The sequence below is a fragment of the Calliopsis andreniformis genome, chromosome 7 (genome assembly GCF_051401765.1).
Source record: "Calliopsis andreniformis isolate RMS-2024a chromosome 7, iyCalAndr_principal, whole genome shotgun sequence".
NCBI classification, from domain to species: Eukaryota; Metazoa; Arthropoda; class Insecta; order Hymenoptera; family Andrenidae; genus Calliopsis; species Calliopsis andreniformis.
Window position 1 is genome coordinate 6,101,391 of NC_135068.1, and position 18,629 is coordinate 6,120,019.

At 36.3% G+C, this 18,629-nt stretch overlaps 1 protein-coding gene across 12 annotated transcripts in view; it reads right to left on the bottom strand.

The window, feature by feature from the left end:
- Cask (peripheral plasma membrane protein CASK) overlaps positions 1–18,629 on the bottom strand; it is a 224,007-nt gene that overhangs the window by 14,709 nt on the left and 190,669 nt on the right. For 6 of the 12 annotated variants that reach the window (XM_076382308.1, XM_076382303.1, XM_076382306.1 and 3 more), the window contains 3 exons: positions 15,770–15,961; positions 15,285–15,449; positions 13,331–13,405 (listed from right to left, as the gene is read on the bottom strand). In XM_076382308.1, the coding sequence (XP_076238423.1) occupies positions 13,331–13,405; positions 15,285–15,449; positions 15,770–15,961 (432 nt within the window). The remainder of the gene's footprint in view (positions 1–13,330; positions 13,406–15,284; positions 15,450–15,769; positions 15,962–18,629) is intronic. The other 6 variants (XM_076382309.1, XM_076382304.1, XM_076382307.1 and 3 more) reach the window with 1 other exon arrangement.

The following is an 18,629-nucleotide window of genomic DNA, read 5'->3' on the forward strand; positions in this document are numbered from 1 at the left end:
CATTCCGTCGTTTCACAGGGAACATCGATTGTTAATTCTCAACTTGCCAACTTTCAAATCGGGAGACATGACAAACGTTCAGATCCACCGTAAATAACGATGTAAAGTAAAACATATAACGGAAAAATAGATACAAAATTAGTCAATGATTCAGGAAGCGTGAGAAATTAAATGGAACATTCAAAATCGATTGTCCAGGATAGGGTAATATCCTGTTTTTACAAGTGCTGAGTAACGTCACACTTTACTCACGTTCAGAGCTACGATATTAGGTGGCAAGTTACGCCCTTTCTCGGTTGATCCTCGCGAAGACTTTATCGCTATAATGCGGCTTGCTAGACGATCATTGGCATACCTATGGCTCAGACTATCCTAAAAGTGTCTAACAAAACAATTTCTACCATCCACATATAGACACTGTCAATAGAAGAACAAAGGAAACATTAAACGGCTAGTGTTTGTATATGGGCGATGGTGAAGCGTAAGATAAACATTAATTTCTGGGGACCAGTTTCATAGAGAAATCCATCTTCCCCCTTACATCGTATTGATGGTTGTGATCAGGGGATATCACTTGTCGCGGAAAGATCAATACTTATGGAACTGGTCCACGGGAGGCTACCAAGGTGAGGTACCTTTAGGAGTTTAAGCCGCACTGTCCCAGAAAAGTCAACGCGAGTCTCATTTGGTCTTTTAACAGAGTCTCGTAGGATAGTGCAGGGAAATGATGATCGAATTGCTTCCCACGTGCATTGGAAGCTATATTCTACTTTAAAAAGAGCTAAAGAGTGGATGAGGAGGTACGGCTGACGTTGATGGGCTAGTAATGGAAATTTAGGATCAAGGAAGACACGAAAATGTCTAACAGTGACATAGCAGGTACTGCACTATCGACAACTCGTCTGGTGGACTGACTGCTGCTGACGCTGCTGAATTCTCTGCTCGATTTCCATTCGGGACTGCACTCTACCCCCGAGTGTCGGACCAGAAGCTTCTCTGTTACGGTGACAATATTCTGGCCCTGTACCTCGCTAACGCGATAGCAAGAAAAGACGGAGCAAACTTCGAATCGCACTCAGAAATCGTGATACGAATTCCTTGCATCTCGATTGCACGAGGGATTCTGTTAATGGCGTGGAAACAGGAAACTCTGAATATGCTACAAGCGCGATTACTTGGGATTATTGGATTTTTTAAAAGATTAAATTTAGACACAGAGTAGCAGTAGGATTCGTAGCATTTTCCATTTCCAAGCCAAGACTAACACTTCTTGATGGTTCACGATAATCTTCATCAATGATCAGTTCCTCCGGTTACGTCCTTTCGAGTTGTCCCCATACAAGAGTCAAAACTGCGCATACCTAACAGCTAGGTAGGTGATGCTGACACAATAATCGAGGACAGTGGCTCAAACACGGTGACGTAAATTAATTACATACACTACAATACCACGTATAGGGGCTGGTACTGTACAGAGAATCCTCGTTTGTGTTGGGAATAACAAACGATTCCTGAAAGTTTACGGCAGAAACTGTTGCAAGTGTCCAAACACTAAATCAATCAGTTAAAGCCAATTAACCCAACAAAGGCTACACAAAATAATTTGGATCTAAGAGTTAGCCAAGAGATTTTGGAGATATTTTGCCAGTGTGAAATCTCGGTTGGTGTTTCAGCAAGACACTGCCGTAAACTAAAGGAGTAAATACATAGACGTTGATCGGTGCAGGGGGACGACAACATGAGTAATCGTATGTTGGGTACATGTATGTGCGCAGACGAGAAATTGGATCCCAGAGAATGATCGGCGGCTATCTCTAAGGCAAACAAACAGAGAAAGAGAGAGAGAGAGAGACAGAGACAGACAGAGAGAGTTAGAGAGAGAAAGAGAGAGAGAGAGAAGAAAAATCACATTAGAGGTGACGTGCGACGAATAATGGTGTTCCAGCAGTTCGTGCTTTATTATATCTTCGTACAATGCACCGCCACAATAATGCCGCTGCTCATTTTGCTCACCGCGCCGATGACGTTTCTGCTTTTCGCGCACAATCACTGTACGGCTAACAGAGAGAGATCGTTTCCCAGATACAACGTGGTACAATTTGTTTCTTATGGTTACATGAAACGTTCGCTGGCCAAAGTACTCAAGGACACCGCGGGGCAGCTATGACGCCATGGGGCTGCCATGACATTCACCAAGGTACTTATCGACCGCCGGTAATCGTGCTCACTGGGGTTCGGGGCGAGACTTAACGTATTATCTCAAGCAAGTGTGCATAGATCGTTGTGGTTCATAAAAATTTAAACCGCTGTTACGACCGTTCAAAATGTAGGCGTTTCACCACACAAAACAGGAGAGATGGGTTTACTATGTTTCATTTGTAATTGTCAATGTGACAATTACACTGGTATTTACATTTCGAAGTCATACGAAACTATTCACTTTTGTTGTGTTGAATTTAAAACTGCTCTCAAACCATGATCAGATTCGTTCATTCGTTGCATCCTTATTTGGGTATTTGATTGAGATAAATGTTAGGTTACGATACGCCTGTTTTGTGCTATATTGTCGAAGCAGCGTAGAACTATCAATGAGGTTAATCGCACATACCGCAATTTATTACATTACGGATTCTACTTACATATATAATAATCGATAAACCTTTCAACTTCGTGTAACATTGATATATACTATTTAACACATTTTACAACGCCTTATAAAACCTAGTAAATCGATCAAGCTGTCTGTACATATGTAGACACTGGGGAACACGTACTAAGAAAGTGAAGATATAGTTTCACGAAGTCTCATTTTTACTTATTGTATAATGAAATGGGACATAAAATCGCTCCATCAAGCCAGCTATTTACATGTGTAAAGTATGTACAAATTGAGACGTACAGGTTATGTCACACTTGTACGAAATGAAAATCGGATTCAAATTGAATCGTTTCATGGAAGCAATTTTTGTAAATTCATAGGTCCGATTTTTTTTTGAGGCACTGATTTATGGAGGGATTCGATACGAGTTGTTATTAAATCTCAAATTTATTGCAATATTCTCCTTGTTATAAACTCGTCAAGAGACCGTGAGCATATAGCAAGTACGGTAATACTTCAAAGTTGTTTAGCATGCTTAAGTAGACCTCAGAATAGTAAAAGATTATAAGCAAGCGGAGGCTGATCTGTTTTTCTAATCATATCATTTTAATAAAATTGTGTATTATTATGTATAAAGAAAAAATAAATTATAGAAACAACGGCTTAGATTTCTTAAACTTGATAAATAGCCAAATTAAATATTTAACACATTGATAAGTAGTCACATACACCTAAATTGACTTTTAAATAATCATTTATTAAAGTTTATCTACTTTTTAAATAAATTGTATCGAACTATTTCCACCTGAAATTTGTTTATTATTACTCTAGCTAGTATTACTATTTTATTACCTGAAACAGCAATTTTTTAATTTCAAAAATAAAGCTAACACTCTATATTCATATACATATATTATGGTTTTTAATTTGTGCCCTGCATTCGTTCTTGGAGTAATAATACACATATTAAAAATTACTCTGTATAATTATACTTATATTAAATTCAAGTTTCTCGTAAATCTTTTATTAGAAACATGATTCTTGAAATACTCTAAAAACTACTAAATTAATATTTCAACAATTTTTTGTATTTACAAAATCAAGAACAAGTCGAATTTGGAAATCGGATGAAATTAGGAATTAACTTAGGTTCATATCGAACTCGTCCACAAATCAGTCTGCAAAAATCAGAATCCATAAAATCGCTACAATTCTCATGTTACATCTGTTGCTTTTTTTTCCAGTAACATAAAATTAAGAAGAAAGTCCAAGCAATTCGCGTGACGATCGATTGGGGTCCAGTGCCACGGCCATAGAAAATTCTTCGACAGTTTTCCATTACGTATTACGTGAACAATTACACGTCCGTTCAGGTACGAGGGGGAAGTGGAACGTTTACATTACAATAATTTGTTACAGTGGTCGTTGTTTGCGTCCACACGGAAAACGACTGGTCGAACTCCCTGAGAGCGTGTAGGTTTGCGTGGGTTTTTAGAGAACGTGTGGTTTGCGGAACTTAATCGGTGCGAACAGAGAACGTAGGATTCATCGTACCTTGCTACCCTCAGCTGCATGTTCAGAGATTTTTGCAGATTCAGTGACATTCGACGCTCGCTTTCAATGGAACCCGCTTGAGGATGTGATGATCATCACGGTCGGACGCGTGTTGCATGATTTTGGATTATGTAGGGACAGTTCTACCGATACTCGATCACTTTTGGCGAGAGCAAATCAAACTGCGCTACTGAAAGGCTTGCGATGCCGTTCGAATCAGTTGCATTGAACAGTGGTTTCTTTTAACTTTTTTAAATTTAGCAAATTATCATTAGGTTACTGTTTAGGGTATTAAATATTAATAGTGGGAGAAAAGGGAGTGACTCTTTAAGTTTACAAAACATTCTTGTGCTTCTTGGCTGCTCATATTTAACTTGGTTTCATAATTAAAGATGAATATCTTTGAAAAATGTATCAAAAAATTTTGTTTAGTTAGATTTCATGAGGTTATAGCACTATTGTTCAAATTTTCTCTTTGATTCCTTTTTTAATTTCAAAAATTCTGCTTCCCACTTACTGAGACTTACTCGAGTCTTATTCAGACTAACTAGTTTTTATTTTAATTACATTGTAAATTAAGTTATTCTAACTATCGATTAGATTTTTAGAATTCCCAAGTTACGATTTAAATAAATACTTAGCCGTTATAATTAAATAATTATTAATTGAAGTGAATGAGGAACCAGTAGGTAATCGCCACGTGATCATTATCACGTGGTAAGCTGATGGGTGGGGAGTTTCACGTGACGCCATGTTCGCGGACCCATCTAGTGAACATTCGCACATGCGCGAGGCCAAAACCATACTTATGCTCTACACCTCAACAAATAGAAGTATCTAGAGAATTAAAAATTATTTCCTAGTTATATTTGGTTACAATTAGAAAAAAACTTTCCCTTAAAAATATGAATCTAGTTACTGATTCGAAATGCATCGCCTAGTGCAGGAGATGAATATGATCAACAGGCCCAAAATCACCCGCGTGTCACGACCAATCGTTCGAGGCCTATGGCCCGACCGATTGATCGGAGTCCAGAAGAAAATCGCACAATATGCAGTGATCACAATGCAATAGAACTATAGTATATATAATATATAATAATAATATCGGTCAGAAAGGAAAGCTTCAACAACTGCAAAGATATCCTTCATGCAGGTGAGGGTATAATGAGGGGTGTAACAAAAGCTTCTTTACGACAAAAAACAACAAACAACATTCCAACACATGTTGTAACGAAAGGTGCATTCCTTACGCAATTCGTCCGCAATATAATTACTGTCTATCAGTACAAGGTGGACCAACCCGGCGTTACGAAATAATAAGACAGAAAAATTAAAAAGAAAGATAGGTAGACAGACATAAGAATAAAAAAAAAAAAAGATAAACAAAAATAATCAAAGAATAACTATAATAAAAAATTGGAAATATACAGGTTGTCCCATTTAACCGCACTCGTTCGAGGAAAAAAAATCGCTGCGAAGTCACTAAAGCTGCCACTAAGTCTCGTTAATCTACGCTACGAACGAAGCAAACAGCTTTAATTAAAGCTCCAAAATCGGTGTCCTTGATATTTAGAAATACGTGGAATCGAAAGGAAGTTATTCAGCTACTCGTAATTTTTGATTCTCGATATAGGCTGTAGGAATGAAGGTACTCAGAGTGGGTAAATGAAATGAGACATCCTTGATATGATAAGAATAGAAAAAGAGTGAGGGTAATATATATATAGACAGAGAGATAGAGAGAAAAAATATTGAAAAAAGGGGGAAGAGAGAAAAAGAGAGACATGCAAACGCGCCGTGGACTCGAAAGCGTTTTGTTACACCGCTCTATTACTGAATTCTGCCTTTCTTTGTCTGCTTTTTAAATCTCACAGGTACGAACCACGCGATCGCAAATTATCTTATAATGGCAGCGTCGCGTCGTTACGCTACGCTGCAACGCCGTTCAACCGAACGAAGTCGCAAAGAGTTAAGATTCAGAAATCACGTCGGTTCGTGTTGCTCCGGCGCGGTCGATTGGCTGTTTCGACGCATCTCCTTCGGACCGTGCGTTCACGTGACCGGAGACAGTCAACGAGCGATCTGCTTATGTGTCTGTATTCATTCCACTCATGTGTATGTATTAGTATTTTGTAAGTTTGCTAAGGGTGTGACTGTTGTGAGGCTGAAAGGGGTGTCGGAGCAGGAAGTGGTTCTTCATGGTGAAGTCAGAAATATGCTAATAGATTTTCCTACAATTGTTCTTTTCAAGAAGACTTAATTAGAAATTGGTGAAACAGTTATTGTGGGACAGGTAGGTGCTCAGTTATGGTGCACTATACGATATAAACTTGTGGCTCATGATGAGCGAGTAGCTTACAGCGTATAAAGCACTGTTATGAAGCCGATTGTAGCAGTTAGTGTTATGGGAAAGGAAAATTTAGTTTTTTTTAAGCAAATTTTTTGGATTGTATAGAGTCATATACTTAGCTAATTTCTAAAGTTAATTTTTTCAAATACTGAACTTCGTACAGTGAAAGTTTATTCCACGATTTTGACTTGCTTTGGATGAAGAATTAAAATTAGTGTGCTATGTGATACTGGGAATTTAAAATACTTTTCACTATAATGTTTCCCACGTATCTTAATTACTTTCTACTGGCGAATATGAAAAACAAATAAAATAAGATTAGACATACATAAATATTCTATAATTTTTAATGTATTACATTATTAATTGCAAAAAATAATTATCTAAAATAAATGATCAATCATCATTTGAACTACTATTTTTAGAAATGGTAAACAATATTGATAAATTCATACCCACATAAAAAATGAAGGAATATTGATAAATATTTATATATAATTAGATAAAAAATCACTAAATATTTGTATATATTTAAGCAAATTATGAATAGTTCGCTTCAACAAACTGCGTTGAAAGTATTTATTTACCCAGCACCAACGTTACATAGTATGACAATAAAGTTCATCCTTTAATATAATAATATTAACAACTGTAAAATTAATAATATGCATCCTCTCAGGTCTAAAAATTCCAAGAATGGGAATGTACAAATTTCACTTCAAAGAAACATTCCACAGTTGTAGTTACCAAAAAGATTAACCAATAGTGTTTTGTATTTTCAACACTGAAATTTCAAACATTTACGGAGAAAATCTTACAAGCGAAACTGCAATTACAATAAATTATATCACAATTCGTAATTTCAATAAAATCTTGCAATTCTAATTTTATAGTAATTATTAAATCAGAGCTTTAATGCCATACTGTGTGTGTGTGTGTGTGTGTGTGTGTGTGTGTGTGTGTGTGTGTGTGTGTGTATTATAGTAAAATATTTAAAAAAAGAGGAAAAGGTTATCTTTCCCGCGTGTACCTTCTAATGGCAAGATCATCTTTTCCCATGCTGTTCGAGATAAACACATTAAAAGACGAATATATTCTATATAATTGTATATGTATGCATGTAAAAACGTATATACATATACGTGAAGCCGAAGAAGGGATGGGACATATTCTTTGTTGTGTGTTCATGTTTGTGCGTTTTCAGGTTCCAGAAACTTCTGTACAGTGTATCCCAAACTTACATCTATTCCTGGACGATGGTACAGGAACGAATGTTTTAAAGTCTTGCAAATTGAAACCGAATAACATTCCCATACGCGAGAACGTACTATCGATGTCGCATAATTGCTAACAGACCGACTGATTTCTCCGTTTCGATTTACGGTGTTTCCCAGCTCATGTGATAATTTCAAGTCCCGAGGAATATCTTTTTATTTTCTCGACAGTTGTGCCAAACACATAATTTAGACTATAACTAACAAAATTAAAATAGAAACTTATTTTGCGGAATTTAAACCCTACTTTGCTTGAGATAATCTATTTACATAGTATTACGTGTCATTTTAATAGGAAGACTTACATAAATTCTTTACTGTCTTTTTCATAATAATATAATGGAGAATAACAAATTTGATGTTTAAAAATCGGTCTCCTAAATAATCTTAAGCACATGTGTCTCAGAAATTTCGTTTTGCGTATAGTTTTTAAAAATAATTTTATATGAACTTAACTGAAGCAAAATGATTACTTATCCGGGGCAAAATTATCACTTATCCGGGGAACACTGTAATCCGCTAATCAATCGGCAAAGATCGCCACAGTTTATGCAGGGCGAAACTACCGTGAAAATTTTGCAGTTCCAAATTGTTAGCTTTGCAAAGAAGAGTGTATCAATCCCAAAAAATCGACTGCTCTCCTTGTGTGATGGTAAAACTGAATTTCAATTAGGGGTTAGATTCGTGTAACAGGAGAATATATACATGTATATTTCCCGAACTCTGAAATAACATTTCTGTTAAGCTGAAAAGAATGGGTATCGGTTGCCATCGCTGCTCGAATACCGAGAGGGGATTCGGAATCATCGAAATGGACAATTTTTATAACTTTTCCCACTGTTCAGTAGTGTTGGAAGTTTTATGGCCCACTCGAGTCTCCGCTTCTCTTCTCGGTACCGTGTAACAGTAAATCAGTTCGCGAGATTCGTTAAAAAATGCTGGGCTAAATTTATGGCTCTGTTTGCTTAAGTAGTGTAATATCTCGTGATTAATGTGTATGCGTAGATGTGCAAACTGTGGATATATATATATATATATATATATACGTGTGTCCAGGGAGCGTGTGAAAACCTCCTATCGGCTCTGTTTAATTGACTACCCGACACGTTTCGAAGTACAAACAAGTATCAGTGAATAGCCACTGGCTTCTCTCAGATGTGACATTTAGTATAGAGAAAAAGGATTAATCGGTTCGTTAGTACGTTATTGGAAACTCATTTGCAAGGAAAGGCAGGTCGCATGGATCCTGGCTGACTTAATTTGAGAAGATTGTATGTTGGTAACCTTCGCTTGATTTATAGCGTATTGAGAATTATTTTTTATAGTAGACACATGACGTATAGCTAACTATGTTATAAAACTTGATTTTTTAGTTACTTTGCCTGTTTGTTTGGATTACTGAGAAATAGAAGAAAACGTTTTATATTCTGTCGATACCTAGAATTTGTATTTTCTACTAAGGAAATAGAGCAATTTCTTTTTGATTTATTATCTGAAGTTTTTGTTCGGGTAAGAATTTAGATGCGTTGGAAACTTCTAGGTGACCAACAAGTGCACACGTGGGAACGCGGCTTAAAACAAATACAGAGTTTAAATGAGTTTCTGAAGCATTTATGTAACAACGAATTTTGAGAGCAATCAGTTTTCCATATAAGATTTTATATTTTATATCGAAGCTAAATTGGAGTATTTGAAATTAAATTGGAAATGTTATAATAGTAGATTACAAAATTCATTTTCTAAGAAACACTAGATCCTGCAAGAAAACACGTATTGATAATAACTATACTGCCTAGTATGTTACTCTATATATAAATCAACATAAATATATATTATAATATATTATATTTTTCCTGGATCAAAAAAGAATATTGCAAATTACAATTTAAAAAGAATAAGTTACAGTTTAAATTTCAAATCGCTGTTTCACTTTTGGTAACGTCATTTCAAAAACCCGCGTTATGGAATCCATATGATCGAAGATGTCGAAATTGGCGGGAAACCCTTGCATAATATGATTGCATCGGCCCAGATTCTTTTAGCAATTCAATCTTCAACGAATCGAAATTCGATAAAGTTCCATCATTCCTTGAAACTCATCCATTCTTGAAATCCACATTTATTCGTTTGCATTAGCATTACAAGATACCAGAAACTGAGTTTCAATGTTATTGAAATTTGGGACTTACTACTGTTTGCTACTTTTTTTGCATTACGTATCACATTGAAATTAATATTAAAAAATGAGTACTTAAATAAAAATTCTTTATCACGAAAGCAAAATATTTAATACCTACTCATGAAATTATGCATAACAGTCATTGGCCAGAATTTTGCTATTTATTAAAGGACGTTTAATGTTAATTAACATTTCTTATGAATATACACTTATTAGAATTTACGTATCTTTTGTTTACATGAATGAAACATTATTATGTCACATAATCTACACATGTACTAAACTGTTTTATACAATTACTGCTATTTACAAGGCAACTATTTTCATTACTGTTCAATATACTATTCTAGTACACATCAATTTAAATTTACGGTAATTTTGTAAAAATTTTGCAAGTGTTCTCAGACATATTTTAAATAAACTTATGTATAGGAATTCTGTTTGGGAAAAATTCAAATAGTTAGGTAATTTCGAAATAAAAAAGCACATCTAAAACTTGACAAAGTAGAAAATTTCTAAAAAATATATTAACTACACTCCGTCGAGAGCGGACACTGACTATCATACAAACCTGAAAAATTTGAATTATTTTAAATTGATTGAAAATTTGCAAAACAGGTAAGTGACTTCTAATTATTATAACAGATGAATGAAACCTAATTCTTCTAACCAATTTTCATCGGTTCAATTGTAAATAAAAGATTCAAATTTCAGGCATAGAGTCCGAGTTCGAGTTTACCGAAACTTCGACCGATGCGATTGCAGGGACAAATTCTACAATCAAAACTTCAGTATTAAATTTCCAACTTAGAGATAATGCTCGGTAGTTACACTATTGACATGTCGAAGACACGAGATAATCGTTTAACAGCGTTATACGGTTACGCTGGATGCATTTTGGGTTGAATCGAAGCCCGAGGACTCTGTACATGAGGTACATGCTAAGCCGCTACACCAATTGTCTGCTTTCGCGTTAAGCCTTCTCAGAAACTTTGCTTGGGACTATGTATAAATTACGAACTATTAAGAGAACTTTCTGAGTTCAAATCTAACGCTGTTTAAACCGTCCTTAATTACCAAACAGAGGATTAGACACGTAAAATACTATTGCAGCCTCTTGTAGGTTAGGTATACTTCAGAGGTTAATCCCATCTGACACCCTGACAGTGACCATAAAAGCAAAAGCTTGATTTATGATTATAAAAAGATTGCTTATATAGTTTCAAACTTTGATGTATAATGTAAGAACCTATTATTATAACACAGTCAAGACTAGAATCAGAGAACATGGTTCTTCAGCAGTGACTTCTGTAGGAAGCATTTTTAAAAGCACAATTCCTATAATCTCCTAATAATCTCAAGTTGTATAATATAAATATATAAAGTAGCTGGGTATTAAGCGACTGATAGCTTTTAATATTATGGGGATACGTACTCATGACTTGAGGCATGATTGGTACATAATGAGTATTTCAGAATCTACACACTAAGTGTAAGTTATATTTGAATTTGTAAGTTACAGAGTAACTCAGAGTAATCTAGTGAAAATCTGTTTCACTGAAATAGATAATTCCAAAACTTGCTACTCTGTATGCCAATTGAGTCTTTTGTGTTTCATAATTAAGTCCTCCTGTGTCATTAAACAATTGTTTCCAGTATTTACTTGCAGTAATAGTAATTGAAACATTTGTATATCTCTCTGAGCTTTATCAAGCTTTCAACTTCAGAAAGTTGTCTCCGACAGAGATCGCGTTTAGAACTGGCCGCAGTTTTCGTCAGAGGCGAGTAGCCTATTCGACGAAATTTATGGTTTCTCGCTGTCGAAACCTTCTCGTTCGCTGCGCCCTCTCCTCCTCACCACGACAAACTACAAAGAAAGTGGTGGGGTAGCAACGATCTACGTCGGAGGTATTCAACTGACCGCTCTTTAGAGACAAGACTGTACTTTAAATTCCCAAATACTGTGCATGAGTTGTAGTTTGTGACTTATATTTACATCTCTGATTTAGTGTGTAGATTCATCCCCTGAGATATTACTATGCATTTATGATTTGCCATGTAGTATTGTTCAAGCTTTATTTCCTTGTAAAATACGTTTCTTTCATCCTGTCATTGTGGAACAATTTTCATTGCTTTTAAGCATTGAATTGGCATTAGCTGAAATATCTACGCGAATGCACTTAAATAATTTCCATATTTTCAAAGGCAAGAAAATATTAATATCGAAAGAGGTACCTTCTGAGAATATTCCTTTGTAAGTAGAGAACTCAGCAATTTGAAGCCACTCGTCTCCTCAAATTGAATTATTACACAACGTTTCATAATGTAGAGTATTTCAAGCAGACTAGATGTATACGTGATTCAAGTCTCAACAGATTCATAAATCACAGTGTTCTATGTTATAACCATTAATAGGGGTAGCATTGATAACAAATACGTATTAACCATCTTAGCGTTTAAATAGAAGAATCAAAAATTTTCATATCACATAACTAATGAAGTACTACCTACAAGACTCAACCTTAAAAATCACAGTTATGTAAAATAGGAAATGAATTTTGTTTCTTAGTATGTATAAAAAAATATCCAAAAAAATAGAAATGGATTGGCACTAAGTCATTTCTTCCGAATGCAATTTTAAATAAATTAATAAACCGTATGGATTTTAATATTTAATAAAAAATAATCCCTAATTTTTCACTATTTAATCTTCAACAATATATAATAATTATTTTCGCAAAAACGTTAGATATTTGCTTGTTAAATGTTTTTCCTCTCAACTACTTTTAGACTCCTTTTTGCAAAAACTTTTTATTATAATGTCCCATATACTAGTCTAATCTACTCTTACCTAAACAGCTCGTTAACAGTAACCACTACACTTCGCAAAAATTAGCGAAAAATAATATCACAAACGACAAACTAATACCCTACAAAAAATTCAATACAAAACCTAATTAACATTACCCTGATACAAATCACTCAACACTAACACCAAAAAGTATTCAGAACTATCCAAGGTGAGACGAGAAAAGAATCAATATTAACGTCCACTCGAGCTAATATCAGGGATACTATGAAGACCTACGTATCAGCAATCTACCGACGCCTACTTAAGATTTCCGCGACCTGAGAGCAGATAGTGGGTTGAGCCGTCGCCTAGGCGTGCTCTCGGTGGAAGAGGAAGCGCTCTTGTTTTTAGAAGGCTTAGATTTACCCTTCTCCTTGCTGGTAGTGGCCGAGGAGGCTTTCACTGCTTTCCCGGATTTGCTTGCGACAGTGGCAGAGCCCGTGCTCGTAGACACTGTTGCGTGTGGGGGTTTATTTACTGTAGGGGGATGCTGGGACTGGATTTGGGTTTTAGGGCTTACTTGTACCTCACAGGGTGGTGGTGCGCTCCTGTAAGACGGCACGATTTTGAAGGTCACTGATCCTCGTGCTTCACGCTGCAACAGAAAGCATCGTTTTTAACAACACCTTGAGTTGGCTCATTAGGCGCAAGTGTGGGAATCGCTTTTGGAATGACATTGGTTGTGGTTGTTTATGTGTTTCATGGGAACTACTAGATCCACGAAAATTCTTAAATTCAATTTTTTTTGGAGAACAGGGGTTCACAACACTACGTCTGAAGTCAATTATACCTTGTTCTCACTGGCATTCTAAAGGCGATTTTTAAATTAGACTTGTCCAGAGATTTGCCTTTACAGACAGCGGAGTGTCTGCTCTTGCCCTCGAGAGCAAACGCGACGCGAGAGCAGAAGGGTGGGGGAATCTGTAAATCTAGAGTCTAGATCAAGGCTGCCTGACTTACACCCCGCACACGGCTACTTCCTCGACTTGTCAGCATTGAACAACCCACACCATGCTTATTTGACTTACACTTTACAACAGAGCAGGGCTAGGGAAGTGGCAGTTCTCTCTCTTGAGTGAGAGAGTATATACATAGCTTCTTAGACCATATAGACACGACTTCAGATAACTTTCTTTAAGTAAAGATAAAATCATCTACGTGACGTCACACACGTGCAAAATGTATTAGCTATGTTAGTATGACAAATCTGCAATTTCGAAAGAGTGACACACCAATGTTCCAAACGTGTTAAACTGTTTTACTGTTCAACATTAATGAGAATATGAAAATGTTTAACATTTAGAAAAGATACTGAATTGATTAAATATGAAATATGCATACTAGCACCACTCTTTTGCTTCTCTTTGCAGTCTTCAACACGATAGGTTCCCACTATTATTAATAACTATTTCAAAACTAGATTCACACAAGCTGCTCGTAGCTTCGTGTGGATTGCGAAGGTCGGTAACGTCCAGTAGCATCTCAGCGTTTGATATCGTGTCAGCTATTTTGAATGATTATTGTTTGCCCAGTATGACGTCACACGTGGGTAGTTAGCTTAGCTGAGCTCGTAAATTTTCTGTATACGCACTATATACACGCCGTGTCTAGTAGTATACATGGTCTAAGCATAGCTTCTGCTCGTATACTTGCTAACTACCAACTAGTGGGAGAACTGGCTGACTGATGGTGGGGGTCGAACAGTACTGTACTGGTAAATGAAGAAGTACTGGTGGGAAAGAACTTCGACAGCCCTGGTCTAGGCTGTAGTGGACCTAGCCACTTACTGTACCACTATCCCCACTTTGTTGTCACAGCTGCTACGGTTGCGCTTGCTCCAATGACTGTCTGCGGTCATTGAAGGCTGCTCTACATGGCGAGAGCAATTGTTGAACAGGTGTGGTTTAGGGATTTGCCATGCAAAACAGTCTCCCCTCTCCACGTTATGACTCTTGAGGCTACTAGTTCTTGACATAGTTCTATTTGTACATGGGGACAAAGCTACTTTTGAGAAATGTGTTGAGGCGCAATGTTTTTAGAATTGAAAAAATATTACTATAGTACAAAGTTTTGTATCAGAGTTAAATAATATCAAGCTCTTATAACAATTATAAAATATCCAACAATTCTAAGCTCTGAGTTTCATAGTATATACAATTTGTACTAATAATTTTATGAGATTATTATTAAAAAGTTAATAAGCTTTTTTTAACAAATTTCTCTGTTGAGTTTCAATTTTTATTAGACTTACTATTTAATTTGAACTGCTAAAATAATATGACACTTCTGTTAAAATTGTATACTTTTGAGAATAAAGTGAATACGTGATCAAATGTGGAAAATCACAATGAAAACGTGCAATTGCCTTTCGTAGCTGGAAGCCTATTGTCGAATAAATAGGTCGAACGAGGGATTATAATCGAGATAATTAAATTGTTCAAAATTCGATTTTAATGGAGATCAGGTGTACTCACGAGTATCTTTTGCAAGGCATTGACGGATTGATTGGCTACAGGTATCCCGTTTATTTCTCTGATTTCGTCACCGACGTGAAGGGTTGCTTGTCTGTGTATCATTCCACCATGCATAATTCTTGCCACTATGCATTTCCCATCTTCATTCATTTTGAGAGTGATTCCCTGTAAAAAAGAATAACAATTTCACACTGTTAACGTGTTGTGCTTTATTTTTGTTTCAAAATTTTGCGAATAAAGAAACTGTCCTATATTAAAATAGTATTTTCAAGCTTTCAAAAGTCAAATTTTGCAATATGCTATTATGTAGTAAAATGGTACGAAGAAACTGTCTTTTTTAAGTATTCTTCTTTATCTAATGTTTTTAATTTATTGTTTCTGAATTGTTTTGTTCATAAAGTGTTATCTTATTCATCCTAAATTTGTATTTATCAAGAAAGCTATATCTGATACTAGTTGACGAGTTATTATTTCAATTATCTTACCATTGGCTCATCGGTGTTCTTTTGGAACTGGACCAGTCTGACGCGTGTAACATTTTCGAGGTCCAGATCACCGTTCTGTCCCTCGAGATCGTCGCCTCCGTTTAGATAAGGAAGTAGAGGCGGGGGTGTTACTCTGGTGGCTTCTTCGCCATAAACCTCGTGTCCAGCTACGTCGTGTGCTTGCAAAAGCGCCTGCAACAAAAACAGAATTGCAAATTATATACATACCTCATATCATCATTGGTTATAAAGCTATACAAATTTTATTGTTCTGAAAATGTAGGAAACCAAACTTAACTCCAAGGGATAAAAAATAGAACAAATTCGTGATGTTATTTATCTATATTTTATTTATAAATGTTTCTGGCTAATAAGTTTAGCCTGGTTAAATTTGATCACAATAACATCTGTAGTATGTGACACATTGAAGAGTCAAGTAGATTGACATGAAAACACGTTTGAAAATACGCTTCCATATGAATACATAAAACAGAATTTGTATGGACTTTTTCCATTTACTTCACCATGTTAATAATATGCTGTACAAACTCTTGATTACAATCTTTCTGAGCTGCTTTTGTACTTTTTAAAGTTTTTGTAGTCTATGTTTTTATCGACAGAATATAAAATTCTGGTTTTTACAATATGAGTGACATTTCTGCAAAACAAAGTACCAAATAAACAATTTTACATAAAAACCCTGTGGGTCCAGAGTAAATTATGCGTCGTGGTATTAAAAATTGCCGCGACGTTTTTTGAACAGTAAAAATGAAGAAATAGTTGCACACTGTTCTCACTGTAACTCTGCATTCTATATGACCGCAGCTTTTGTGTGGCTTACGTATAACGATTTTTAACAATAGATGGAACAGGCGTTGCATGAAGTACACAGAGTTCAAAATGCATGTTCATTCAATATGACAAAAGCGGAGAAAATAAGCTCACGATTAACAATGCCCGATTAATATTCATAAATAGTTCATTGCAATTTCAATAATATTGAAAAACAAATCAGCCTTTTGCTCACAATTTGATTCATACATATTGCAAAATTGATCATGCTACAATGTATGTTAATTAGCAATATTTACTACTGGACAAAACTGAGCGTTGACTGCAATATCATAAACACGACAATGTATTGTTACATTTAAATTATAAATGATTTAAACTTTTACAGATAAAAATCATATAGTATTCTCTTAGATTTCTTAACTGAATATTTTTTTAAGAGTATTAAGTATATTTTTTTGGTTTCTAGAATTTAGTAGTATTTTGTTTAACAAATATTTATATTATCGCTAATTTAAGCCAGAAAGTACTATTTCTCCTTCAGAAAATAATTACCATAAGCCTGCTACCAATCTACCAGTGACACCAATCCACTCTCGCAGAAGTCTTTCGCTCTTCACTCTGGGAACGGGCAACAAACAAGTGGTTTCTCAAACGCGCCGAGAATAGGAAACTCGCCTACTCTTTCCTCTACCGATTTTTCTACTCTGCTCGTCGACACGTTCAGTGCCTCCTAAGTCCCCTTTTCAAGCACCCTAATGAGAGGAAAGTCACGTCGGTTGACTCGAAAGCGCTGCGAGAAGAGGCGCTGGGGTGAAGAGGGTAGAGGAGGAGGCGGCGACAGCACCGTGCTACAACATACGATATGGCATGCCGTGCGAGTGGGTACGCAGACAAGTGACAGAATAATTCGTTGGAATGGTGCCAGTGCTTGAGCAGCGTCGCTGACTGCGAGAGGACCATGGCATACCTGCACCGCTGGCGGGTCAAGCTGAGAAAATCCCCAACAGACGCGGCGCTCCTCGAACGAGATCGCAACGAGCGTCAGAGAGCGCTTTCGAGGAATCCCCGATCCCCACTCCAGCGCCACGCAGCGCTTTAGAGGAATCCCCTGCCCCCACTCCCGCGCCAGGACGAGCCAGCGGATTAGGTGGAACAGAAGGAAATATGAGCGCGTAAAATACGTTCGGGACTCGGTGACTTGAAATCGAGCCAAAATCGTCACATGGCTCGCATTGATAGCCTCGCCGCGCTTCTATTTCCCCCTGTCCCGCGGACGTCTAATCTATATGTAAATCCCACTTGCGGGGTAGAGCGAAACGTGCAGGCGCGCGGATATCAAGGCAATTTTAAATCGTGATTCTCGAGAGCAATGGACTCTCGGTGGGTGTGGATTATTAAAAATAAACGGTGCAAAACGGGTGATACTGATAATGGAGGGTAACGGTAATAGAGACCTCTCTGCCACCCCTGCGCTGTTTCCAGGGGAAATGGAAGGGTGCTTGTTAGGGAAATGTATGTGGGAACTGGAATCCTGTTGCGATAATCGGGTTACGAGTGGAATTACATGGTTATAATAATTGTGAATGGATGTAATTCTGCTGGGGATGAACGAATGGATATTGATACCTTCTGATCTTTTAAACTCATTAGTTATTATGACTCAGTAATGTTTTTTTAACTATTTGCAAAAAGTATTTGTTATATTCAACTGTAATTAGGATAATATTCACAAGAATATTATATTTAACCCACTACACACGTGTAGAATATTAACTAGATTAATATCACGATACTGTTGCCAGCCAAATGAAGAATGATTTAAAAATTTATTATAAATAATTAACGTTGGTTTTTTAACTAGATAATAAAAATAACACCTTAGTATTTAGAAATTACATAGTCTAAGAAAAGTATAAAATTCCCTATAACTCCCTAAAGTTTCCTAGAATTGTACACTGATTATCTTACACGTAAAATCTGTTTGAAATGTTTAATCGGATTTGAAACATCCGATCCAAGAAATATTCTGAGGGAGAATAATTTCGCAACTAGGATCAATAGTAAA